General features: G+C 40.4%; 1 protein-coding gene across 1 annotated transcript; it reads left to right on the top strand.

The window, feature by feature from the left end:
• The first annotated feature begins 492 nt into the window (after positions 1 to 492).
• On the top strand, positions 493 to 27,560 carry CD28 (CD28 molecule). The gene is made up of 4 exons (XM_068543821.1): positions 493 to 682; positions 20,924 to 21,277; positions 21,529 to 21,653; positions 27,432 to 27,560. Exons 1-4 carry the CDS (start codon positions 493 to 495, stop codon positions 27,558 to 27,560), a joined length of 798 nt encoding a protein of 265 aa, XP_068399922.1.
• Positions 27,561 to 27,838: the final 278 nt, after the last annotated feature.

Here is a 27,838-nt window from a genome sequence, read left to right as displayed (position 1 = left end):
AAGTGAGATGGGAAAGGCTTGGCATAAACTAAGCAGTGTGTGTGCTAAATGCTCCATGGGGCCGCTTACATCCAACACAAACATTCAATTCCTAATGTTCATAACTCCTTTCAACACTGATAAATATTTCTCAAATCCTCAATATAATTCTTATTGGTGCCTTTTGGACACAGTCTATCTCCATCCTATGAAAATCTCTCCCCTTTTAGAACACCTTGTTTTTCTACCCTTACATTCCTGCTGGATTTCAAGCACCCGTTTCTCACAGCCCTGACACCCGTCCACTGAGAATGATTTCCATGAGCCCATCATAGAGTGACTGACATTGTCTCTCAGTGACAAGAAAAGACTTGCCTTTAAAAGAAGAGGAAAAGTCAAAAGTCATCAAAACAATGCAATATCCTGTGTGAAATGTTGCAGTCACAAAAGTTTGAGGTTTGAGTCCCTTGATCATGTGCCCCGAGGGAAGTAAGTGGTTTGAGTGCCTTAATCATGTGCCCTGAGAGAAGTAAGTCGGTGGTGGTGGCTGTGGATGACGAGTCAGGTTGCTCAGGTGCGTCTCCAGCTCACCTCACACTTGGGCTTCTCAGGGAGGAGGGGCGGGAGCCCTGGCCCACCGTTAGCACGATGATCCTCAGGCTGGTCCTGGCTCTCAACTTCTTCCCCTCAATTCAAGTAGCAGGTAAACAATTTTGATTTCTTTCCTCCCCCAACGTTTTCTTTTGCGGTCTTTGGTTCATTTTCAAATTTCAAAGAACTCATGAAATTTGGACATTTGAAGTGTAGTTTTTGCTATGAATGGCAACCTGTTATTTAGAAACTCACTGATTCTCAGACTACAGCCAGCAAAATATTTTAACGAACTGCCTTTGGAATGAAATCAGATTTATTTAGCTATCAGTTGATAGTGTCCCAAGAATCGTTAGCTTTTGTCTATACATATATATTTTGAAATGTAAGAAAATTGCTGTAAGCAGGTTGGTTCTGAAAGCTCTGGACTTGGACTGCCTGGATTCACAGTGCAGATCCATTTCTTGCTAGCTGAGCTTAGGCTAGTGTTTAAACTCTCTAAGCCTCAGTTTCCTTGCCTGTAAAATGGGGACGATAATAACCTCATCTCAAGGTCATTGTGAGGATAAAAAGGAAACAATCCATGTGAAATGTTTAGCACAGTCAGTGCTTGGCTAGCAAGATAAATGTTGGTTGTAATTACCATGTCTACCTGAACTGAATGAGTGCCAGAATGAATTATGGAGTTGTCACAGAAGCTGGTACAATACAGATGCTAATAAATTAGTTTTTTTTTTTTTTAACAGTTGGCTGAAATCTATTTTCTTAGGTTGAAATTCTTTTACGTTTCCAGTGGTGATGGGGTGAGACTAAAAAACTTGACACTATCACAGTTAACCGCATTTCAGATGAAGAGATGGGGGTAGGAATGTTAATTTGGCTAAGGATATACATATAGGAGTTATTGGAACCAGGGTCTGAACTACTTTAGTCTGACTCTAGAGCCTGTGCTACTCCACCTAACATGATGTGCTTTATAATTTCTTAGCTCCAGATATGTCCAAGGTTAAATCATCTTTGGAAAATTACAATTTCAAAAGGAAAGAGTTTGTTGCTTATGTGGGCTGGAGTCAGATGTTTGTTCAACTTGTTCTCAGAGTTAGAAAAGTGTCCCACTTGGCTCAAAAATTGGACTGATATGGGTTAATCGGCATATTGAAATAAGGATAGTTATTTTTCCCTTGAAGATACATTGAAAAGCCAGTATCTTCCATTTTCTTTCTCACTTATTTTGGTAGTGTGGGGACTGCATGATTTTTTGTTGTTCTTAAATATCATGTACATGACCTCCAAAGAATATAATTACCCAACCAGCACAAGTACGCTAGTTACATATATACCCATCCATTTTGTTGTCTGAGGTGCCAGTAAGCACGTTTACAAATTGAGTGTATTTATAAAAGGTGTTGATATAATGAAAGACATGAACAGGTGATGAGATAGGTTATGCTCCAATAGCTGGTACCCAGCATTGAGAATTACCAAGTATAGTTTAAAAGAATCTTCAACATCGATTTAAAAAAACTTTGTTTTTAAGGGATCTCTAAAATTTATTTTTAAAGAGTATTTAAAATTTCTTAATTTATTAGGCAGTAAAGAATGGGCAGAAAAGAGAGAGAAGCCTCACTCTGACAGAAAATTTTAAAATTGGTAATTGTACACAAAATATTTTTCTTTGTGGAGAGCCATTCATCATCATTTCATTCACACTCCTTTGAAGATATGTTTTGTAAGACTCAAAGCTTTATATTCTTCCTTTAGAACGTTTATTAAAAGGGGATAGCTAGAAAAGCAGTGAAGAGTTCATACACATGGAAACTGTTTTTGACTTTGAGGTACTTCTACTTTTCAAATGCCAACTCACCCCCATAAAAACTTTTAAGATTTGACGCTGAGTGGCCATCTAATGAAGTAGGAAAGAGGTAGAGAAGGCACTTTCAAAATGTCTCTTCCAGTAAGAAAACTTATGAGAAAAAATAATTACAACGTACAAAAATGTCTAATGATCCATTCTAATCAGTGGTGCAAAATCTTCCATGTGTTTTTTGTTTCTGTCTTTACCCTACATGAAGAAGTTACAGTTAAGGAAATTTGCTGGTCAAAGTGTACTTGTCCTCCCTAAGATTGTGAGAGACTACTTCTATGTCTGTGTTGAGATATGTGTGTGTGTGTGTGTGTGTGTGTGTGTGTGTGTGTGTATGAAGAAGAGTTTTCCCCCGACTAATTTAATAATTCCAACTCATTGCCTCACAGCATAGCTTAAAATACTTTTTCTATGAAGTATTTTAAACCTAACCTGACGCTCCATGATTAATAACACTATAGAAAGATCTTTATGGCTAAATTAAAGAAGTATGACTTAGGAAGCATGAGAAAACCTTAACTTACACAGTTTCTTTACTAACATGATGTGTTTTCTACCAGATAATTGTGCAATTGAGATCCACAATAGAGGATTTTGTTGGATTTTGGAATATGAATCCAGCTTAGAACTTCAGGCCTTTGAAAGGGAATCAATTCGTGGTTGATGATAGAAGTGTGCCTATAATATATAGCATTGTTCATAGGTTTTTCAGCCAATATTGGTTATTTTTCAGCAAGCTAATCATCCATGATGAAGGCAAAAATCAGGACGACACAATTTTTTTTTTTTCACGAGAGCATTTCTTTTCATTTCTTCCCAAACCCTAGCAAAGGAACTGTCAAAAACGGCCAATTCGAACACGACTGGTTTCTCCAGTGCTGCTGCATTCCCCCCCAGCACTTCTTTTTCTGAGAGAGGCACAGAAGGCAGGAAAATGATTGGTATTTAGTAAAAAACCATCGGCAAAGCAAGGTAATTAAAGACCTTATTTTTAGTTCAGCAAATGACCCCTCTGAGGTAGTTGTACACAAAAAGAACCATTTACCTCTCTCAGGAAAGTGCTGCTCCAAGGCGGGGCTTGGGGAAGTAAGGTAGAAAGATGGACATAGAAAATGCAATGTAACCAGCAGCTTGCTGTCTCTACATGACACCCCACACACAGTAGCCAGTTCTTCTGACTGTTAAAAAATTGACTGGGTGTTTTGTCAGTTCCAGTAAACTTGATGGACATTTCAAAAGTGTAGCCATTGCTTAAGAATTGGTTTTACTCTGCTTTCACACCCTAAGATACTTTTTTTTTTTAAAGGCAACCATCCAGAAAGAACTTTTACAGCAAGGAATGTAAAATTAATACCAATATATCAATACCAGGAAATAGAATGAGTCATTTTCACAGATAGATTAGAAAAAGAAATGAATCTGTGATCGTTACTCTGAATCTCTCACATTCAAACCTTTACTATGGGGGGTGGGGGAGGATCTCGCTGCCTTTCCTTTAAACATAAACCATCCTCCTTTTTAATACCCTTACTCTATTTTCATGAGTATCAAAATGCCATGTGACTACCATTCACCTTTTATCATGGGTGGCTATCTTCCTCCAAGTATTTCCTGCATGCAGTGTGTTGACATTTACAAAATGAAAATTATTAGGCCACCAACATCCCAGAAGAAAATTCCATTTGTGGCTTATCATCTCTAAGACAATAGCTCTTTATTAACGCATATAGGCATTGATAAGGATACACGGTTCATTGCAGACTTTCTTGTCTGAAAATCAGAGGGCAGGCCCTCCTTCAGAGCACAGTTATTTATCCTTTTTCCTTTTCATCTTGGTTAAAGTTTTGTTTGCCTTTTTCTTCAAGACATTTCTTATTTATAAAACTTCACAGAGGCTGGGACTTTTCTTCTCAGTAGATAGTTTAGCTGAACTTCAGGAAAAAAATGGTATCTGGGTGGCTTTGTGACAGACTGAAGGGGTATCTGGTTTTCTAAGACTTGTTGAGGAATCTATGTCTCTTTTATGTTAATTTCTTTGACCCTTTTTGGTCAATGACATGATGTTGTCATCAAAAAATGTACCCAGAACTTTCGGTCTGAGAATGGTTGCATGAGAATTGGTCCCAGAAGCCGGAGGGAAGGTAACCCAAGCCCTACGGAAAGTAGGTGTCTGATTTCTTGCTTATTACTCTCATTTTAATGACTCTCAACACTAGAAGAGAGGTGTCCTGGATGGGTTCGAGGGCTACTCAGCCCTTTATTAGAGGACGTGAAAAAGAGAGTTTAGACTTCTTGGGCCTTAGGATTTCAATGCTGATTTAATAGGCATCTTAATTTAGTCTGTGTGTGACCATTCAGGTTATGTGAGTTTATATTTTCACTGTTGGAAGACAAACGCATGGTGGTGGTGAATTTCTTACTTAACTCTGAGCTGCAACTTTATCTCTGCATCACCATTACCGTCATCTTTTTCATTTGTCATCATCTTTATTATCTTGGGGACTCTGGTTGCCAAGGTAACCAGGTTAATGGTTCCTGATGGTGTCATAAGAGTCACCCACTCACAGTTCACTCTGACCTCTAATCTACTTGTGAGCCCCTTTCTGCAGTATCTGAGTCACCTCTCTGGCTCACAGTCCACCACTTAACGTATTGATTATAACAGTAACTCCTGGTCATTACCCATTCTCTCACACAAGAATCTAAATTATTGACATGTCTTACATTTTTAACAATGACATGGATTCCCCTGTTAAGGACTTAGGTGGGTGTTTCTTTTTTTTAAACTTGAGAAGATAGAGGGCTGTGCTTTTCATTTCTTAGGGATACTTGACATGTGATAAAGTGTCAGAACATCACTGTGGCTGTGTTTGCAGCTTCCATGTGACCTGAGGACTTGTGTTGAAATTCAACAGTACTAATAATAAGCGTACATAATTTAAGACCAGCTTCAGCAATGTTGAGTCCAGGAGCGTTCCATTTCCAATTAACAGACTCTATCCCATAGAAGGTGGATGAGAATGGGCACATAGGAGGAGAAGAACATCTCCTCCCACCGTGAGACTCCTGTGGGGACTAAAACAGGGTGTTAGTAAGTTACTGTTCTCTAAATTTCCTGCTCCTTCTTATGCTTTGGGAAGACAGATCTTCTTTCATGTGCTCATTCCATAGGTATTTATTAACATCTTGTACGTGCTGTTTTAGGTTCTGTGACTGATACAAAAACCCAGTTTGAGCTACAATGAAGTTAAAAATGAGAACTGTGAAACCTTTCCAGAATTTTTTTTCTCTTTCAATTTAGGACCACTGTGAATGATTTCCTATCCATGCTGATTTATTTTATGGAAAACAATGATAAGCCAAAGCATCCACAGAACTGTTGAATTCAACCACAGACATTTTTTAGAGATGGGAGGGAACTTAGACATCTCTCAATTTATAGAAGAGGAAGTTGTGTTGATGGTTCCTCGAAGATGCTAACAGAAAGATGACATTGCAATGTTTCCTGGCATTTTGGGATGCTTTTAGTCTGGACCCATTGTACTTATCCGATATATCTCCTTTTATACCCTAATACAAGATCCTTAACCTCAATACTGAGGGTTTCTTCAATGTCTCACACACCTGCACTCCATGTTTATGACCTTTCTGATACTGTTTCCCTTTTGGAATTCCCTCTCCCTTTCCACACATCCAAATCCTACTTGACTTTCACTTTATGTCTTTAGTGCAAGATCCATCTCCCTGAGGAAGCTTTCCCTGGGTATTCAGCCTTTATTACGGTTTTATAAGAGGAGCCCCAATGGGAGTGTAACACAATCTAACAAATATTTATTAAACCTCTGTTATATTTTAGTCTCTATTGGGATCTGAAGGAATATAAAAAGAGGAAAAGAAATATAAAGACTTCATTAGCACACAAGAACTGCTTGTGTAATTAATCAAGTTCTCTGTGCTTTTACGGACTTCAGATCTAGTTGAGAAGACTATATGTGACAGGATATAACAGCTGGAAACAGATAAATGAAACTTGGCAGTTTCCTACCTCATCGTGCTATTTGATGCCTTAATGGCTTTGCGTATATTATTCTTGTAATCTGTTATGTCCCCTAGTCCTCTCATCTGAAGAAGTCTTCTCTGAGACCCTACATGGCAAAGTGAGGGACTTCTTTCCTCATCAGGGTTCCTAAAATTATTATTGTGTGTTGATACATCTGTTTTTTTCCCCCTAGACTGTGAGCTCCTTGCAGGCAGGATCATGTCATATCCATCCTTATAACCTCGGTACTATCTACAGTGCAGGAATCATTGTAGGTGTTGGACAAATATTTGTTGAAGGAAATGAATGAATTAGTACTAAAATGAGGCAGCATAAAATAAATAGTAAGCTTTTACGGAAAGCTGGGAATTAAGCTGGACTTTAAAGCTAGATAGGATGTGAATGCATAATGTTATTAATAATAATTGCCAGCTAATATTTATTTTGCTCTTATAATGTGCCAGACACTGTTCTATGTGGCTTTCCCTGTATTAAATCATTTATTCTTTCCTTAAATCCTTTGAGGTAGTTACTATGATTATCTTGTCTATAAGATGGGAAAACTGAGGCATGAAGCAGATAGAACAACTTGCCTGTGGTCACACAGTTAGTAAGTGAGCCAATCCATACATGCTTGCTCCAGGGTTCATCTTCTTACCAAAGCCATGTTGCCACAGGAAGGAGAAGAAATGCAAATGAAGAAATTAAACCAGGAATATCATTGCATGTTCTTGGAACAGTTGACCAGTCTGAATGTATAGAGGCTTGGAGAGGCAGGGTAGAGTCAGGTCCAACAAAGGATTGAATACTGATAATAGAAATTCAAACTTCATTTTCAAGATATTGGGAAACAGCTGAAAGTTTGTGGAAGCAGGATGGTCCAGAGTGTATGGAGACTAGGGACCAGGAGATCATGTTAGAACACTTTGTCACTTTGTCAGGAAGAGGGTCATAGGATTTGGGTGGCAAAGGTGGGAATAGAAAGGAGTGACTATTCTGAGAGATGTTTTGAAAGTAGAAATGTCAGGACTTAGTGCCTGGTTTGTGAAAGAGAGGGAGGGATAAAGAATGATGCCAAGATTTTAGGCTTAAGAGGAATGGTGGTGTCTCTGCCTGAAATCAAGATGTTGTGTAACTGAGTTCTGGAGGAAACTAGTGTTTAACTTTAGACACACTGAGTCTGAAGTAAGGACTTGAGGTATCAGAAAGATGTCTGGTACAAAGCTGAAGACATGGGAACTGGGTAAGAGTAAAATATTTAGGCATCCTCAACTTTAGAATAAAATTGAAGCCATGGATATGAATAGCTAATAGAAAGGAGAGGGTATAACTGTAGAAAAGCGGAGTGTTGAACGGAGTCTGGAAAATAGGCCTGGTTTGGAGTCAGCTGAAGAGCAGGATGAGCTAGTGAAGGAGACAGAGAACGTGTTTGGGGAGGGAAAAGGGGAATGAGGCTCGTGGAATGTCACTAGAGCCAGAAGCGGAAAGAGTTTCCAAAGAGACAGTGGTCAATGGCATTGACTGCATAAGGGAAGGAGAAGTGACTAATGACTTGGAAAGGCCATTGGTTTCGGCTAAAAGGAGGCCATTTGGGGCTTCGGAGTTTAGGCAAGTGAGGGGGAAGGAAGATAACACTTCAAAGGTTTAAGAAAAGGTGGAGGGGGACAAAATTGAGAGAGTGAAAAGGAGAGGAAATTGCCAGATAAAGTGAAGACAATCAGGAACTTATAACACTTATAATGTTTACCACGGTATTTTGTACATAGTAGGTGTGTAATGAATGTTTGCAACTGAGTGACTTAATTATATTCGACAGGTGGAAGGAGCCTAGTGTTTGTTTTGAGTGTGTTGCATGGGTGGAGGAGAGAGAGGGCTATTAGGAAAGACAAGAGGAAGAGGGAGAGAAAAACAAGAGGACGGAGGCAGTTTTCTTGAGGAGATGGGGATGGAGATTTGGAGAATGGGAGTATTAGCGAGAGGAGGACAAATGTCTAAGAAGAACAGGAGGAAGGGAAGAGATTTATAGGGGTAGAGATGTGTTAGGATGAAGCCAGCGTAGATGAGTGGTTCCATACTGGCAAATATATATATATGTTTGATTCTCTCAAGACAGGTCATAGTGTTAAACCTGTCTCAACAAGGGCCACTGGGATAGTATATACCTCGACTTTGAAGAGTTAACCTGTTTGTATTGTAAATTTGCTTGAGTCTTCAAAACTGCACACTGTAGCTGGGCTTGGCCTCAGCTCATGGCTGTGATAACAGGGTCACAAGGTTCAGACCAAGCCTGCCCAGCATCACAGGCAGGGCTCCAGTTTCCAGTCAGGGATGTTAATCTTAGCGACTCTCTGTGCTTTTCAGAGAAAGGACATGGTGGCTTGCCCTTGACTTTAGGGAGGCCACGTCTGTTATTCTTTTTCCAAACTCAAAATCTAAAACCCCTGATTTATCAAGGTAAGGGGATGTAATGAAGAGTTTTAGTTTGTTACACTCTGACTTAACTTTTCTAGGCCTTCATTTCCTCATCTGGTATACGAGGGGGTTGGACGAAAAGGCATCTCAGGTCTATTTCTGGCTCAAAAATGCTTCTTAAGTGGGATAAAAGCTCTAGCTTTTATCAGCTCTAGCAAGGCAACTCAACTACCCCACCCCTTTGTGGATGCTCTTATGATATGATAGAGAAAATATGAGAACTGCACCCAGCCATCTTGGAAATTGTTTGGAGAGACTGTGAACCAGGATCTTAGATGCTAATGTGCTTAGAAATGACTGCAGAGTTTTGGGGGACAATATTGCCTTTGTTCTCCCCTATCTTCTGACATAATGTTAAAGTTTAACACAGTAATTATTTTCAAACTTCCAGGCCATGACTCTTATGTAGAAGAATCTGAATGTGCTAAGGTGGCCCTAAGCAGACTTTGCAAAGGTATAAGATTTAGGGAGAACGAAACAGACAGGAAAAATGTACTGTCGTCTTCTTTACAGAGTTGTTTTGAATGAGGGTTTAGAATGATGGTGGCTCAGGAGGAAAATATGGTTCCCAAATTTGGTTACCAGATTAAAATATGTATTTAGGATATAATATATTAATACATGAGGTCTCTAGATACCTGTGGGTATCTGTTAACTGGATTACTGTCATAATATTTATGTAGAAAGCTATAAAGCCCTGATTACCTGCTATCTGAACTATAGGTAACCTTTTAAGGTAATAAAATTTGATTTTTGGAATGGTCTGGTGGCTTTTGGTATAGGTAGCTCTTTCATGTAAATTAAGGTGCTCTGTCATGTTGTCCTCTCAGATGGTTCTTCCAGCATTAGGAGCTGAGAGGACAACACAGACCCTTGAGTGGTAGGGCCTGGGTCACATCACACCCAAGTTTATGTTGCCTTGTGTTTAGGAAGTTTTGGTCCTAGAGTGCTCATACCCTGCATAGCTGGGTAGTGTCTCTGAGTGGTAGGGATGGGTTGTAGTACAGGTAGTGGTTTTTTTAGCAGGTTTAATAATAACTGTCACCCTAATACAGATGACATCCCAATGTACATGTCTATCTCTGACTTTCTTGAGCTCTAGTCCGACTCATCAAACTCCTGGACCTTTCCTCCAGGATGCCTTACCTACCCCTCAGACCCAACATATCTAAAACCCAACAGCTTTTTTTCCAAACAGATTTCCTCTCTTCACGTAGCTAATTTTGTTAATAGTCCCTTAGCCAGTCCATGAACTCCACGTCATTTTCATTCCTGTTCACCATCACCAAGCATAACCCAGCACCAACACCTTGTCCATCCTTTCTATCCCAGCTGCTACCTCTGCAGCTCAGGCCCTAGGAGCTCACACTGATGTTACTGGCTCAGCCTCCTGACCGGTCTCTGCCTCAGCCCTGCCCTCGCTCCAAGAAAATGCACGTGCCCCTCTGTGTTCATCTTGCCAAAGTGGTACTTACCATCCCTGTCTCAGCTCAGGTGTTTTCAATGTCTCCCATTGCCTTTCTAGTAAAATCCATGTGCCTTTTTCTTGGCATTATAAAGGTTCTCCATGATTGGTATCAGCCATCTTCACTTACGTCCCCCCTATGTAAATGGAATGCTCACCTTGTTCCCAATAAGCCCTTACACTAAAGGGCATTTCCTTTACCTTAGCCTGTCTAAATTTACTCGAAAGTTCACGGCCCAGTTAAAGGTCAGTCTGTACAGAAGAAGACTCATCTTGTCTGGAAACAAGGGCTCTTCCGTGTGACTGTCAGTGACCCTCTACAGGGTTCACACACCAAACCTGGTTTTGGAGTGTAGCTAACTGTGAACCTGCTTTAGGACTTCTCCTAGAAGGAAGAGGCTGCAGCTTCTTTTACATCTTCCCATCTCCTAAGAACCTAGTACTATAGGCCCCATTATTTATTTGCTGAGTGAATGCTTGACTTTGTCAAGGCAGAAGTCAGCATACCAGAACAATTTTCTGACACATTGAAATTTCTTTTCAGAAAGAATTCATTGATTGTATTGATAATTTTTCTCTCTCAATAATTAGTGTCTTAGGTCTAGGTGCTTGGATGGGACTTTTTGCTACTATCTGACCTCTGAGTTACTTTCTGACAGTTGCTTGGAGCACAACAATTTTTTAAAAGGCCAAGGATGATGGTCCTCTACATGACAGTGTTTGCCTGTCTGGAAACACAGATCAAGGCTAAAGGTGGTGCTTAGACTGGTGCTGGCCAATAGCAACTTCTATTTCTATTATCATCTGTAATCGTATGTACTTGTTTGAACTAAGGTCTCTTTAGATTTTGTTTGAAAGTCACACTTGCTCTTGGTAAGAGTTAATGTGCTTGATATAACTTTCAGGTTGTGCATATGCAATCTTGGGCAGGGCTGGTTGCTTGGCCTGACTGTTTTTCCCTACAGAAGTCATTGCTTCTGTCATGGTGGCCTCCTCAACACAATTCTCTTTTCCTTCTGATTCTGGAACCTCTTCCTCCCCTTGCCCCTTTAGATCTGAGCATGGTTATAACTCTGCTGCTATGAGCTACAGGTTCTAGTACTATCCCCTGTGGTTCCAAACCACTGCCAAGAGTCTTATTATAAATAAACCCACCTCCTATTGCCCAGTTTTGAGAGTGCCATCTGTTTTCTGCTAAGATCCTGAATGAGACCATGTATACGTATATGAACCATGCTTTTTCAAAGACTTTTTTTTTTTTTTTTGGAGAGGCTTTCCTTAAATCTCTATTCCTTGTGAAAATGAGGAGAGTTTCAAGATGACAGTCAACAGGAAACTAGATGAAATGACCACAAAGTTATTTTGAAAACATAATCTGAATTACTTTTTTTTCTTTTTTCCCATTTTGACATGGATTTCAGAGAGTCTGGAGCCATTCAAAGTTTGATAGCTTTGTTTTTCTCTTTGTTTTCACTGAGGAGGATGGTGAAAGATGCTGTAGTCTGAGTGTCTTGTGTTCCTCTTTCTCGCATCTCTATGAATCCAAGCCACAAGCTAGAGTTACCAGAGCCCAGATGGTTGAGCATGCCTCTCCTCCCAGAAAGCACAGTTCGCCTTACAAGTTCCTGAGCAAACACTGCCTTGGCCTATGGTCAGCCTGCCCCTTATGGAGTCTGCAAAAGGAGGAAGTGCTCAGATGGCCATGTGTTGAAAGGTATCCTGGGCCTGAACAGGAAACGTGCTCAGAGGAAAGTTACGGTAACTTCACCAGTTCTGTGGTCAGGAGGGAGGTGTTCTGTGCCAGGGAAACCAGTGTCACCTTCACAATGTGTTCACAAACATCACAGGGCAAGATGGTTGAAAAGAGAAAGCTTCATTTTCTTTGGTTCCCGCCTAACATGCTAAATTCTGTTCAGTCAGAATTTTAAAAAGGAAGCAACGTGATTAGGATCTTTACAACCTGATGGTTAAACTGCAGAAGAAACTCTGATCATGGTGTGCAGAGATGGAACCCAATAAAGTTCTTAAGAGGTCAATGGACATTGACAAGGTCAAGAGGTCAAAGGGCAATGACATTGCTAAAGAAACGTGTACTCTATCTTTTTTAGGGCTTCCTTAACTTTAGTTAAGGAATGCGGCCTTCAGTCTTGAGTGCTGCGTATTCCACTCTCTGGTTCACCAGCCTCTGTGTGCCATTTGATTTCTCTATGGTGCTATGATAAGGAAAAGGAAAGATGGAATATCGTAAATTAATCATGACAAATAAATGTAATTCACAAAGGCCCTGAAGTTAAGGGTTTGCCCAATGAGGTTTAGACTGAAAGTGATTTTATGCATTGACTAATGTTTGTGTTCAAACTCTTTTGGACACATGGGCAAGCTGAAATGGAATTGCTGCAATGGTGTAATTATTGCGTGTGGATCTGAAATAATTTATAAGAGGCATTTCATGGGACCATATTGTCTGTAGGCTTTATCTGGAATCCATCTATGACCTTCAGGGAGTCTCTGCAGTTGTAAAAAAATCTTTTGTGTAGAGACAAAGCAAGTTTGGTAACAGACTTTTTCTAAATATGAAAAAGTCAAGATTGACATGAAATCAAGTCAAACTTGCTGAATGTACAAAATTGGTTTTCTATTCATTCATGATTTAAAATATTACTCCTAGAATCATAAATAAATAATATCTTAGTTCTTCCACAATTTCTGTGACCTTGTTTAGAAAGCCATTTACTTCTTTGGTTTTCAGTTGCCTCTTGTGTAAAATAAGGGATTGGCTGAAATCATCTCCAACTTCCCTTCCAGCTGAGCACTTTTTGCGGGATGGTATTCCAGCAAAACGGGGTAGAAAATGAAATTTATCTTGGTCCTGTCCTCTTCCCACTCCATTTACTCCCCTGCTCAATGTTATTCTCCTCCCTAAGTCTCACTTCTGTGCCATCCAACTATCAAGTCCAACTTTGAGAAGGTCTAGAAACAATCACCAAAATTGATTGAAAATTTGATGCAACCTGGCAGAGGGAAAAGAACACTAGATTAGAAGTGATGAGGCTTGAGCCAAGTCCTAAGGGTCATGTACTTGTCCTGTAACCTTGAGCAAGAATTAGACCTTTTTGACCTCAGTTTCCTCATCTATAAAATGGGCATAAAGATGACTGTCCTGCTTATTTATTTCACAGGTTAATGTGGAGTTTATATGAGATAAAACAGGAGAAAGCACTTTGTAGCCCTATGAATATAGACCATAGTTACTAATTTGTCAATGTATTTCCCACATTGCATTTTAGGCTTCACCGTATTTTGAAATCAAAACATTAACTGAGCTGGTGGGGAGTGTCCTTTTAGGGTCAGGGTTCCTTCTCTGGTGTTTGGAGCCACACCTTAGAGATGGTTATCCACTCCACCTGTGCAGAAAGTTGTTTATTATTATAGTAATTGACCTATTTACCATAGGCAAAAAGGGAAAGTTTTGTTTTGTTTTGTTTTTGGTAACCAAGCTCCCTTCCCCCCTTTCTCATGGAAGCACAAGCAACTTTCAATTTTCCAGAAGTCAACTATATCACAAAATTCACAGATTATCTGTGGGAAATCTTTCAGCTCTCACTGCCTTGCTCATAAGTAGCAGATAAGTACCTTCTCACCTCCAATCTTACTCTTCATGTTGCCTGTTGTCAAGGAGGAGTTGTGAGGGAAAGAGGTTTGAGGTTACTGCTTCCTGTCTCCACACCTTTAGCTAGTTTAGCTGCTAGGAAAGGCTTTGAAAAGCAAAGCACTAAATTCATCATCAAAACAACTTGCCAGTTCAATTAGAGACATGTCAGTCAAGCCAATCTTTTGACACCAGAAGCGAATACAACTGATAGATTGACAATGTCTGTCTTTTAACCTAGTAGGTTTGACCCCGGCAGACCTTGCCTAACTACTCACAAGAGGGAAAACCGAATATTTACAGGGAAAGGGGTAGGTCTGTTAAGAAAAAATTAACATGAGAAGGATGCTTCCCACTCCTAGCACTAACTGGAAAGCAAAAAGGAATCAAACAGAAGTTAGTATGGGGAAGCTAAATATTTCTCTTATTTCTTCTTCTGAGTCTAGATATGTCCTTAAATTTTACAGTGTGTCCTTAAATCATCTGAAGTACTGTAGATTCCCTGAAACTCAGAGAACCAAAATACATATCAAAGCCAAATGTCATTTGGTGTTCTGGTTATTTGTTGCTTTGACTGATGCATGTTATTACTTTACTCTCACAGAGTAAGGGGTGTGCATTTCCACACATGCTCCATTTTTAAGAAAAAATAAGAGCAATCAGGATTACTGTGTCTATGGGAAGTCATAATGATCACAAATATTCAATATCACTTAGAGCAATTGATTATCTTTTCCTACCACCCAAAGTGAATTTCCTTCCTTTAGTGTCTCTCCAAAGCAGATGTAGATTTTGAAGTCCTATGAGATGGCTTCTCACTTAGGTTTCTCTGAATGATTGACATGAATCAAGGTGGAAGCAAGTACTATAAGGAGATACATGTTAAAAAACAAGACGTTCTATCAGTCAAACTTGAATTCAAGTTGCACCCTCAGCTAGGAGGCTGTTGTCACACACTAGCACATATTAAGAGAACTATTGATACTTCAAGCATAGTACCTAATTTTAAAATGATCTGTGCTGACATAGAAGAGGGAGGAAAGTAAACCTTGACAGATAAATTGGACATCTCTTTTCCCTCAAATGACCACGTAACCAATATTTTTCAAGCTCTTTCCCAACAAAATATTAGTACATAGGGTCACACAAGAAGTGACTTTTCCTTCCCTTGCTCAGCTGTTGGATAGGCCATCAACCAGGGGAATATTGAATAAGTAACAGCCAGCCTAAATCCTGGGACCTCAGATTGTCCTTCCCTAAGAAGTTTCTCACTTTGTAGCGCTGAGGGAGAATGGGCTCAGGAGAAATGTGATCAGTTTTAACAATGCTGAGGTTTGAATTTGGAGGCTCCATCATGAACAGAAGGGAAATCTATCTTCCAGTTATCTCATTATATCATGCTCTGTGAAGGAAAGTAGAGGAAGACCACTGCTTCTCTCTCTTCTGAAAAAGAGCAAACACTGACTAAGCTCCAGGGAGTCAACTATGGGCCCAGGAACCCTTGAGGTAATTTCCTTTTTCTTTGCAATGATCCCCTAGGCTGGGAGAATGTCTTCTTCACAGCCCAGATGTCCAAAGTTCACCTCAGTTTCTGAGCTGTCTGCTCCGGTCATGGAATGAATGAAGAAAAGACATAGGCAAAAGGAAAACAGTGTTACTTACTGGTTGGTCGGTGTGGCCTGAGGACAGCATTTTTAACTCCCTCACTCATCACATCTAAACCCATGCTGAGTTCTGCCAACTTCAGCCTGGAAATATTTCTTGAGTTCATCCACCTCTTTCTAACCATAGTTCAGACCCTTATCACCTCTTGCCTAGACTACTACAATTGCATCCTAACTGGTCTCCACGTTTTCACTCTTGTTCTCTTCAAATTCACCTTCCACCTTTGTGCTAAAGGGATCTATATAAAATGAAAAGTTGTACGTATGACTCTTCTGTTTGAAATCCTTCAAAAGGTCCTCATTACCTGCAGGAGAGAGTCCAACCTATGAACTATGCTTACCTTGCCAGTCTTGTCTTTTACAACTCAGGTGCAGCAAATTCAGGTAGGTGCAATTCCCAACACCTGCCATACTCTTTCTCCCCTCCTCATCTGCTCTGCCTAGACTATTCTTTTTTTACTCTTTGTCTTTGTCTTCCCCACAGTCCCCTACCTCACGCCTACCCCAACACACATTTTCCTACCTCCCCCGCGTCCCCTAACACAAAGACTCATCTTAGCTAGGATAACTTTTACTTCATAAAAACCTGTTGAATCAATGTGTGCATAAGCCTTATAAGACTCAGGTCAGCAGTCACCTCCTCCAGAAATCCTTAGTTGGTTCCCCAGTTGCCCTCACAAACACTCGCACATCACTCTGCCACTCTTTTTAAAGTTGCTGTCTGTTTTTGTATCTTTCTTCCCGCACCAGTTTGTGAGCTGCCCAAGGATAGACACTGAGCCCTGCTTACCTTTGGGAAATCAATTTCTCTCTCCCAGTGCCTCTTGGGAAGGTGTCTCACCCTGAGTTATGCAAGAGGCACTAAGCAAACTACTGGAGTGTAGATGCTTGAGCTTCTCTGGCCCCCCTCCCTCTCCAGCTTGCTGTGGGTGCTGGGAGAAGGAGGCCAAACTGAGCAACCGTCCAGGATTTCTCTTCAGCCTTACTCAGTTTCCTTGCCCATGCTTCCCCTCCCTGCTTTTTAAAAATCCCTGCAAAGGAGTCCTATTCTCATCTTTTTTCTCACATCAGCTCTCAAAGGAAGATCAGGAAGAATTTGAATGCCCATTAGAACAGAATTCAAGTAATTAATAACAGAAACACACTTCCTGGAGTCCTCAATAGGCAGAAACACAGATACCTAAGCTGAAAAGGAGCAGAGATGTTGGCATTTCTTGCTGGGGTTGGCTCTTCCAATCAGAACCGGCCCGGTGATTCTTGCTAAGTAAGCAAAGAAAAAGGCCAAGCAAGATACAACAAAACAGAAAATGAGTTGGGTTTTCCTATCAAGACAGGCTGAACTTTTTGAGTCTTTACGTGTTTACTTTTCAGTGCTTTTAGAGAGTATTTGTTATAATGAATAATAAATGAAGCTAAAGTTGTTGTTGAGACAGATTTTGAATGAGGACTTAATGAGATGCTAGGCAGAGCTAGCTGCTGATAAGAATGGTACAGTCTGATCACCATCTTTCACTTATTATTTAATGAGATGCTATTGTTTGCACAGTATCATGCAAAGAAACATAACCTCTTGTCCTTGCTCAAAAGGGACTTGGAAACTAGGGGTGTAGAGGAAATACACACAAATCAAAAGTTAAACAAATGGAAGCCTATGAAACAAGAGGTGTTCAAAATGTAGAACAGAGAGTAATCATTTTGAGACCTGAGAAGGGAGAGACATTGTAGGCCATGGAGTCGGTGAACAAAGTACAGAGAGATGAGTACCCACAGTGTCCCTAAATGATCTGGCTAACTGGGAGGGTTTTGGTTCAAGGAAATGAGATTGGAAATGCTAGTGGAAGCCTATGAATTGAGGACTAAAAGTGAGTGTCAACTGTTAAGCCACTGCTTCACAAACTTGACTGCAAATTAGAATCTCCTGAGAAACTTTAAAAATATTGACATCTGGGTCCTACACCCAAAGATTCTGATTTAATTGGCCTGGGAATCAAGGGTTTTTAAAGTTCCCAGATGACTCTAATATGCTGTCAGCTTGAGAACTCTGTTAGGCTATAGTGGTTTTCAACCCTGACTGAATATCAGAATCAACCGGGGGAATTGTTAAACCAATGCCAAACGTGACATATAAAATAGGAGAAAATATTTGCAAATCACATATCTTGATAAGGAACTTGTATCAAAAATATGTAAAGAACTCTGATAACTCAACACTAACAAGACAACCCAGGTAAGTGGGCAAATGATCTAAATAGACATTTCTCTAAAAAGGATATACAAATGGCTAATAAGTACATGAAAAAAATGCTCAAATCATTAGTCATTAGGGAAATGCAAATCAAACCACAATGAGCTACCACTTCATAACTCTAGGATGGCTATGGTAAAAAAGATGGACAACAGCAAGTGTTGGCAAGGATGTGGAGAAACTGGAACCCTTATACACTGCTGGTGGGGATGTAAAATGGTGCAGTTGTTTTAGGAGGCAGTTTGGCAGTTCCTTAACAAGTTAAGTACAAAGTTACCATAATGACCCAGCAATGCCACTCCAGGTGTACACCCAAGAGAATTGAGAACATTCATCCACACAAAAACTTGTACATGAATGTTCATAGCAGCATTGTTCACAATAGCCAACAAGTGGAAGCAACTAATGAATGAAGAAACAAAATGTGGTATATCCTTACGATGGGATATTATTTGGCCGTGAAAAGGAATGAAGTTCTGATACATTTACAACATAGATGAACCTTGACATCATTCTGCTAAGTGAAAGAAGCTAGATACAAAAGGCAACAAAAAACTAAACATAGAACTACCATACGACCCAGCCATCCCACTACTGGGCATATACCCTGAGAAAACCATAATTCTAAAAGAGTCATGTACCACAATGTTCATTGCAGCTCTATTTACAATAGCCAGGACATGGAAGCAACCTAAGTGTCCACCGACAGATGAATGGATAAAGAAGATGTGGCACATATATACAATGGAATATTACTCAGCCATAAAAAGAAACGAAATTGAGTTATTTTTAGTGAGGTGGGTGGACCTAGAGTCTGTCATACAGAGTGAAGTAAGTCAGAAAGAGAAAAACAAATACCGTATGCTAACGCATATATATGGAATCTAAAAAAAAAAAAAAAATGGTCATGAAGAACCTAGGGGCAGGATGGGAATAAAGACTCAGACCTACTAGAGAAAGGACCTGAGGACACGGGGAGGGGGAAGGGTAAGCTGGGACAAAGTGAGAGAGTGGCATGGACATATATACACTACCAAATGTAAAACCGATAGCTAGTGGGAAGCAGCCGCATAGCACAGGGAGATCAGCTTGGTGCTTTGTGACCACCTAGAGGGTTGGGATAGGGAGGGTGGGAGGGAGGGAGATGCAAGAGGGAGGAGATATGGGGATATATGTATACGTATAGCTGATTCACTTTGTTATAAAGCAGAAACTAGCACACCATTGTAAAGCAATTTTACTCCAATGAAGATGTTAAAAAAAAAAAGGCAACATATTGATGATCCCATTTATATGAAATGTCCAGAATAGGCAAATCCATAGAGGTAGAAAATAGATTAGTGATTGTCAGGGGCTGGAAAAAAGAAAGAATGGGGAGGGGACTGCTAATGGGTATGGGATTTCTTTTGGGGGGTAATGAAATATTCTGGAATCAGAGAGTGGTGATCCATTCACAGCTTTGTGAATATAATAAAAAGCCACTGAACTTTTAAAGTTTACTTTAAAAGGGTGAACTTTAAAAAAAGGGTGAGCTTTATGGTACATGAATTATATCTTAATCAGTTGTTATAAAAAAATGAAAAGAATCGATCCCTCTCTCCGCCAGCATAGACCAGTTAAATCAGAATTTTTGGGAATGGGACCCAGGCACAAGTTCTTGATGTACAGCTAGCATTGAGAACTATGTAAGAGATGAAAAGCTATTAGTGATTTAGTTCTATGCAGCTCCGTTTTCTCCAAAGCAAAAACAAAATACTTGAGTACATGGATTCAAATCCAGGTTAGATTGTAAATTTCATTTTAATAGATTATTTGACCCTTTAGTATGGGTTTGGGGGGTATTGCTTCAAATAACCCTTTTAAAAAAATGTGAACAGGCAGACAATTGTTAGTATACCTAAAAACAGTAGCAAAAATGTTTTTTTGTTTGTATTGAATTTTGAATAAAAGACACAAAGTGATTTATTGTTTTAAAGAAATTTTGTAGAGTGTTGGTTGCAAAGTCGATTCTCAGTGCTTAAGTGGCCCATTGCTCAGGTGGTTGTAGTTTGCTTGGGTTTTAGCCCTTGCTTTGCTCACCATCTGCTCAGTGATATTAGACAGATCATCCAATGTTTCTAGACCTCATCCAGTCACTACAAGAAAAGGGAATATATTGTCATGTGCTAGGGAATGGGGTATAGTGGGAAAAAAACAAGATAGAATAGGTATGTTCTCTTCCATCATGCAGATTTCAGGTTCTTTGCTTTAGAAGTGAAGAGATTGGATGAGGTGGTCTCCAGATTCTTTGATCGTTTACTAGGAGAGCGTAAAGGTAGAAGATGGACTAGAGAAAGAACTCTCGTGGGCCTCTTGGGCCTCTTCCATCTTCTGTGATTTAAAGAAACAAATACGCAAACTTCCTGACAAGGCTGTTTTCAGAATTTGCTATGGAGGATAAATTAAATTCTTTGGGTTACATTTTTCTTACCTCTTTATCCTACTCTTGGAACAGCCAATAAAAAAAAGTCAAAATGTTTCAAAACATTTAAATTCCTCCACAAAATGCTGAATCACAACTTAAAATACAAATCTATTTGTTTATGTCAGGTGTTAAAAGCCATTTCCAAGTAAAACACTCAATTAGAAAATTAATTGAGCATGATTAACATGTTAGGAACCTCAGCACAGATTCAAAAATCCCAAATGCATAGCTGTGATGTTCAATGCCAACGGAAGGCCACGTTCTGCCTTCCAAGTGAAAACATGCTCCACTGTTCCATTCAAAGGAGGATGAAAATAATATCAAAATGTAAACTCGCAGGATAATTATCTTCCAAAGAGCTCCTGCGTCTTCATCTGCCAAGAGAAATCCTTTGCTGGGTATCTGTTTATTTTGTTAATTAACATATCTTGACTTCAGAAAAAAAAGTCCTTATATTCTTGTTCTAAGCAAATGATTTTTTCCCCATCCAGAAAACAAGATTTTGGTGAATCAGTCGCCCATGCTTGTGGTAAACAACAATGAGGTCAACCTCAGCTGCAAGTATACCTACAACCTCTTCTCGAAGGAGTTCCGGGCATCCCTTTATAAGGGAGTAGATAGTGCTGTGGAGGTCTGTGCTGTGAATGGAAATCACTCCAAGTCACTTCAGTCTACAAATAAGGAATTCAACTGCACTGTGAACTTGGGCAACGAAACAGTGACATTCTACCTCCAGGATTTGTACGTTAACCAAACGGATATTTATTTCTGCAAAATCGAGGTTCTGTATCCTCCTCCTTACATAGACAATGAGAAGAGTAATGGGACCATTATCCATGTGAAAGGTAACGCACGGCTCGACCAATGTCCACTCTCAAGTAATGGTTTTCAACCGCAGTCTTGAAAACTAGGTCATGATCAGTGGTGGGGTTGGCTAACTCCCAAAGAGGACAGACCAATGAGGAAGTCTACACCTCTTAAGCCAGTGATATTTTGCATATTTTGATTCCTCTCACATTCTCCTCTAGGAAGAAGGAAGGAAATGTACTCAAGTGCCATTCCCATATCATTTAATCTAATCTATTCTATTTTTCAGAGAAACATCTTTGTCCAGCTCCCCAGTCTCCTGAGTCCTCTAAGCCATTTTGGGCACTTGTGGTGGTAAATGGAGTCCTAGCTTTCTATAGCTTGCTAGCAACAGTGGCTCTTTCTAACTGCTGGGTAAGAGAAGCAGCCTTGTTTTCATGTAACTTTTCTACTGCATATGCAATTGGACATATTCAAGAATTTTGCCTATGTGGCTTATTTTCTGTTGAACATGTGATTATTTTCTTTTTCCCTGCTAGGTTTCAGTAGGTTCTCTTTTAGCCTATCCAACTTTATCTGAGATAAAAATCTGATGTGAGTTTATGTTCCAGAAGGCACTGATTAAGTGGCCAGGCAGAGTAAGAAGCTAAACAGGTAAATAAGTGTGGGAGATAAATTAGGGTAGAAAATTACCTTTCTTCTCCCCACTTTGCAATGTCATTATGACATATAAAATAGCTCTAATATATACATATGTATAAAAATCTAAGCGACTTGGGAATCTAAGAAACTGAAGCCAATGAATAACTTTGGTTCAGGGTCAAAAATCATGAGAAATTTGTCTACTGAAATTATGCATTCAAACCTAGCAAGGAAACTAGGTCTGTTTATCTGAGTCATATTTTTATCTCCTCTGAAGCAGTTGAATTTTGTGAGGCCAAGTATGGTGCTGTCATTATGAAACTATAATGGGAGTTAGACTTTTCTGAGCTCTTACCACTGAATTGGAGTTTACGAACTTTTGCAAATGTTCATGCAATAAACTTGTTGTGTTTTTCTCTACCTTCTTCAACGTTGAAGTTTTGGCCTAGATTTGAATGCATATTGATAACCGTATCTACTGTGAGGCAGGGACCTCCTTATTTTCTTTCCTTTCTCTTACTCAGAAACTTCCAGTTCTTATGTACACAGTGTGACACTGATTCCATATTGTCTTTGAATTTTTTTCTAGAAGTTAGATTCATGTATGAATCATTTCTTCAACAGGATATGTATGCTTCTCAAGGATATAGGACTATTTCTCTTGACATTCACCATCCATCTGGTATTAAGTACATTTACCTTAGTGCTTAAAGAATGCTTATGAACTGATGAATTGATAACCCCCATAGAGGCCAAACTAAGGACTTAAATGAGTATGCCTGAAGTATCATACTTATCTTTAAGGCATATTCCATACATCTAACTAATTCATACATGGATCAGTGATTTCTGGAAGCCATGCCATGTTGAAGCCATCCTATTTACTATAGCCTTGGTGCTGGGCAGGGTCGGGGTGGTGGAGGAGTAGGGCAGCCCTGGGTTCACAGTCAGGCCAAGGACAGATTCAGCCTGGGATCCTTTTAAACTCTTGTCGGCCTATTGCCAAAGTTTGCCTCTCCCTTGTTCCCCAAATGCTTCTCTCGTTTTGGGAGACTAGGGGGCAGATGGATGCTTGTCAGGCTGCCTGTTGCCTAATCTGTACCTCCAACTAAATCTGTAACCACCAAAGTGGCTGCTTGTTCCTGGAAATCCTTTATATCAGATCATGAGAATTTGCCTATCTTGCCTTCTTCAAGTTGCCCAACCCTGATGGGGGCTTTTTATGTAGTGAAATATTGCCTAAGTTCTTCCTTTGATGTCAGTTGAGTCTGGATCTTGGTGTCTTCATCCTAGTTATCTTTCATCTTTGAACCTCTGTGGAGTTTGCCAGTAACATTAGAATTTAGAATCTCAGTTCTTGTTTTTATCTTGATCCCCTTGAAATATCAACTTCTTAATCTAAAAGCCAGGTGCAGTGCCTTATGGGGTACATTTCCAGGACAGGTGCTCCCCTGTAGTATGCTGACCTAGGTCAATGTACTTTACTAGTTTTGTGAGAAGTAGTTTTGGAAAACTGTTTTAACTTTCAGTGGCCAGAAGGGTACTGCTCACCATTTAAAACTTATTGTCAATATACACTAGAATATCAGTTACTATAAGCAGGGACTAATTTGCTAAGTGACTCGAATTACCCAAGGGACAAAAGTATCTTCTATTTCTAATGAGTTTAAAAAGTTTACTTTTAAATTGGAAACATCCTAAATGCAATATGTTTTTCTTTGGCAGCACTACTAATTCCTAGTGAGGTTCATCTTGCTTTGTCTTGAGAAAACTTATTTTGGTCTTATTCTGTCTCATGAGCTCCCTGAAAATTGGGAAGTCCCAGTGCTTGGCATACCTTATCTTCTTCTGTGGCCTCTTGTGGTTAATTAGGTTAGCAATAAGAAGTACTCTTTATTTGCATCTCAAACATAGGTCTTTGTACTCTCTGACCAAAAGGGTGTGAAATAAATATATATGTATATTTCATAGAATAACAGAGCATTTTTACCCAGGGCTCATCTTTTCCGGATACTGTTTAAGCAACCGGCACCTTGCTGAGATAGGCAGCCAGGTCATCAGGGATCCCTAGAGTTTAGCCATTTCCAGGGTACTTTTCTGGGATCCTATTTTTGGCTGGTCTGCATTGTGCCTTGGTGTAAGCTGCTGTTTTCCGGAACTTCCTGAGGGTCTGTGATGTACTGCCGTAGGCAGTTCTAGGCTGAGTGGGTTTCTGGGAACAGCTGCAGATTCTATCTCAGTTCTTGACCTGTTGCTGACATTTGAATAAATAAAGAGCTCCCCTCTGCCAGGCAGCCATAGACCAGCACCTGTTACTCTCACTCAATCCTCCATTCACTCCGTTGAGCTGGTAAACCCATTCTCCTTCTTAGTCTAAAGGAGCCTTTAAAAAACACAGTTTTCTCCACTATAAATCACACTGTGGGGAATGTGAATAGTGTGTGTACAGGTAGTATCTGCCTTTAAATCCAGTGGGTTCTTGAAGACCGTGCCTTTTAAATGAATTGCCCTGTGTATGCCTGTGTCTTTCTGCTGCTTCCGAGAAACAAGTTGGTAAGGATGGGAGTAGAAGGAAGAGGAAGGGAGGAGTGGTCCTGAAATCACACATCTTTAGCAGACAGTGAATGTTGAAGGGCTAAATGACTTAGTCACACAGACATGTAAGGTGAGTACTCTGCACACATATACGCATATGCTAGATGAACATGGACACTGTGGGTTCTGCATACTGTTCCCAGCATGTCTCATTTCCATCCCACTGTTGTGTTTATAGTTAGGGTGAAAATGACTAAATCTGCTATCTGATAACAGCATGAGGGTAAGCATGGGAGCGGATTGCAACAGATCTTTCATAATTTTGGTGCAACCCAGAGAACCTCAGAGCCAAGACATTCTTCATTATGGGGGCCCCTCTAACTAGCTATAGTTTAATTTGAGTGTCCAGAAGCAAAGTCTGTCTCTTGGGAGTCTGGCAAGGGAAGTCATCAGGGTTAGAGTAGGTACTCTAATGCCTCCCAGGATATCAGTGGCAGCCTTCCACATTTATTTGGGGGCAGACAGTTCCTTGCCTTACTCCTGCCCTGCCATAACCCTGTGCCCAAGAGAACTCTAGTCCTTTATTTATAGAAAGGATGTAGAACCAAGATGTTTGAAGGGCAACTTCCCTCACCCCCTTGGTTTCCATAGCTACCTCTCCCTGAATGCATCCCCCAATTATGTCTGTTTAATGCTGTCCTCTTCTTACTTTCAGCTAGATAACCCCATCCATCATCTCAAATCCCAAATGACCAAAGCTGAATTGATAGTCTCTTTCAAATCCACTTTCCCTATCATCTTGCCTTATACTTATGGATGGACCATCAACCTCCTGATCACCCAGGCTCAAATCATCAGTCATCTTTGAATATGAGCAAGAAGGAGGACTCAGGCAGTCTAACAATATTCATTCTATCTTGGTGATATACCTTGTATCCATTGTTTCATTTTCATTCCTTTCTTTTTCATGATCAGACTCTTCAGATCAGAATTTCTCAGTCTTGGCACTACTGACATTTGAGCTGGATAATCCTTTGTTGTCAGGGGCTGCCCTGTGCATTGTAGGATGTTTAGCAGCGTCTCTGGCCTCTGCCCACTAGATGCCAGTAGCATTCATCCCAGTGTGACAACCCAAAATGTCTTCAGATGTTGTAATATGTCCTCTGGGACAGAGGATAAGGGAGTTGGAGGTGTCAAGGATGAGGCTTGGGAGGTCTGGTATGGGCAACTGTGTATATGGTAGTGTCACTCACTGGGATGAGAAACATTGGAAAAGACCAGATTTTAGGGGAAGATCTTGAGTTTCTTTTTGGACATGTTGAGTTTAAAGTACCTTTGAGGTCTAGTCCAGAGATATAAATTTGGGTGAATAGGCGGCAATTGAAACTGTGAATGTGGATGAGGTTGCCTAGGGAGAGAGGATGGCATGAGTAGAGGAGAAGGCTTCGGACCAAACTGTGAGGAACTCTAACGCTGAACGGCTAGTTAGAGAAGAATGAGCTTGCAGAGGAGGCAAGGAGGGAGCGGCCACAGAGCGGCAGGATGAGAACTGGGATGGTAGCACCTCGCGGAAGGCAAAACAGAAGCATTTCAGAAGGGAACGGATAATCTAGAATGCTGCTGAGAGCTCAAAAGATGAGGCCTGAAAACATGTTAGTTTTATTTAGTGATATGGAGGTCCATTTTTTACCAACCTTTAACACTTACTCCTGCCCCTTTGATAAGGAAGGTGGGAAGGGCTCAGGTAGGAGTGCATGGAAATAAGGCCAGTCTTTGGTTTATTTATTCTGGTGTTCATGACATTCATGTCCAACGTATCAATATTTACTTATGCATCAGGCCAGGCCTATGTGCCAAGAAATAGACTTTTTTTTTTTCATTCTAGAGAATTCTGAATCCAGAAATCTGGATGGCTTTCTACTTTTAGAATTTTTATGGGAGTTTTGTCAAATATGTAAATTTTACCATCACACTGATTGAGAAAATATGTTCCTAACCCTCAGTCAAAACTTTGCTAAGATTCGTGGTGAGTATAACTCTTATTCTAGGGTTAGTATCACCCCTCATTCCTGGTAGAAATTCATCCAGAGGGAGCTGTGTCTGAGGGATGGAGATGAATGACGCTATTGTCTTTATGGAAATATACTTACATATAAAAGAATAGGACGGTATCTAGTTGTCTAGAACTGTAACATCCAATTAATTTGGACTCCACTGCTATGAAATTGTGACTATTTCAGACTCTGGAGGGCTGAAGGTCCTCTTTGGTTAATCATGAAAAAAATGGCTTCTTGAGCAAATGACTAATACAAGAAGATTGCAATGGGGATGCTTAACCTTTTCAAAGGAGGAAGGGCCTTCAAGAATATTCACATAGGGCTTCCCTGGTGGCGCAGTGGTTGAGAATCTGCCTGCCAATGCAGGGGACACGGGTTCGAGCCCTGGTCTGGGAAGATCCCACATGCCGCAGAGCAGCTGGGCCCGTGAGCCACAATTACTGAGCTTGCGCGTCCGGAGCCTGTGCTCCGCAACAAGAGAGGCCGTGATAGTGAGAGGCCCGTGCACCGCGATGAAGAGTGGCCCCCACTTGCCACAACTAGAGAAAGCCCTCGCATAGAAGCAAAGACCCAACACAGCCATAAATAAAATAAATAAATAAATAAATAAATAAATAAATTAAACAAACAAAAAAAAGAATATTCACATATCAGCAGCGGATATATTAATTAGATATGCTTTTGGAATTCAGTTCAAATGGCTGCATTGAGAGTAACGGGTGCATTTCTCTAAAATACTTTCTTTGATTCAGATTTTTCAGGTTAATCTGGAAGAGTCCAAAGTAGTTGGGTTTGATTGGTGATTATGCAAGTCCAAGGTGCTCAGTGAATTCTGGCTTGTTCAGCTTCCTTTGACTGTCTGTGTTCTGAAGAGTTGCCCCCAAATCTTAGCACTCCTCCCAGATATCTCCCTCTGTGTCCCTGGCCCCCTTCACAGTGACATTTCTCTTTTCTGCAGATGAAGAGTAAGAGAAACAGGATGCTTCAGAGTGACTACATGAACATGACACCTCGCAGGCCGGGGCCCACCCGAAAGCACTACCAGCCCTACGTGCCAGCACGGGACTTTGCAGCCTACCGTTCCTGACACGGACGCCTATCCAGATGCAAGCCGGCTGGCCCCTCTTCACCTGCTCAACACCATTGCTCTGGATAGGAAAGGACTGCCTCGTCTTCAGCCAGCCACCTTGGCCTCCTGTTAGGCCACCAATGCCAATTTTTCTTGAACAACTAGACCGAATAACATCATTTTGAGACTCTGAAATGAAGTTAAAGAATATTACTGTGGCAGACTCTTGTAGTGCCATGGCCCAAATTCAAACTCACCATGTATTTATTGACTTGACTGAGCGGTTAGGGTAGAAA

The sequence above is a fragment of the Eschrichtius robustus genome, chromosome 5 (genome assembly GCF_028021215.1).
Source record: "Eschrichtius robustus isolate mEscRob2 chromosome 5, mEscRob2.pri, whole genome shotgun sequence".
NCBI classification, from domain to species: domain Eukaryota; kingdom Metazoa; phylum Chordata; class Mammalia; order Artiodactyla; family Eschrichtiidae; genus Eschrichtius; species Eschrichtius robustus.
This window is presented reverse-complemented; position numbering and strand designations above follow the sequence as displayed.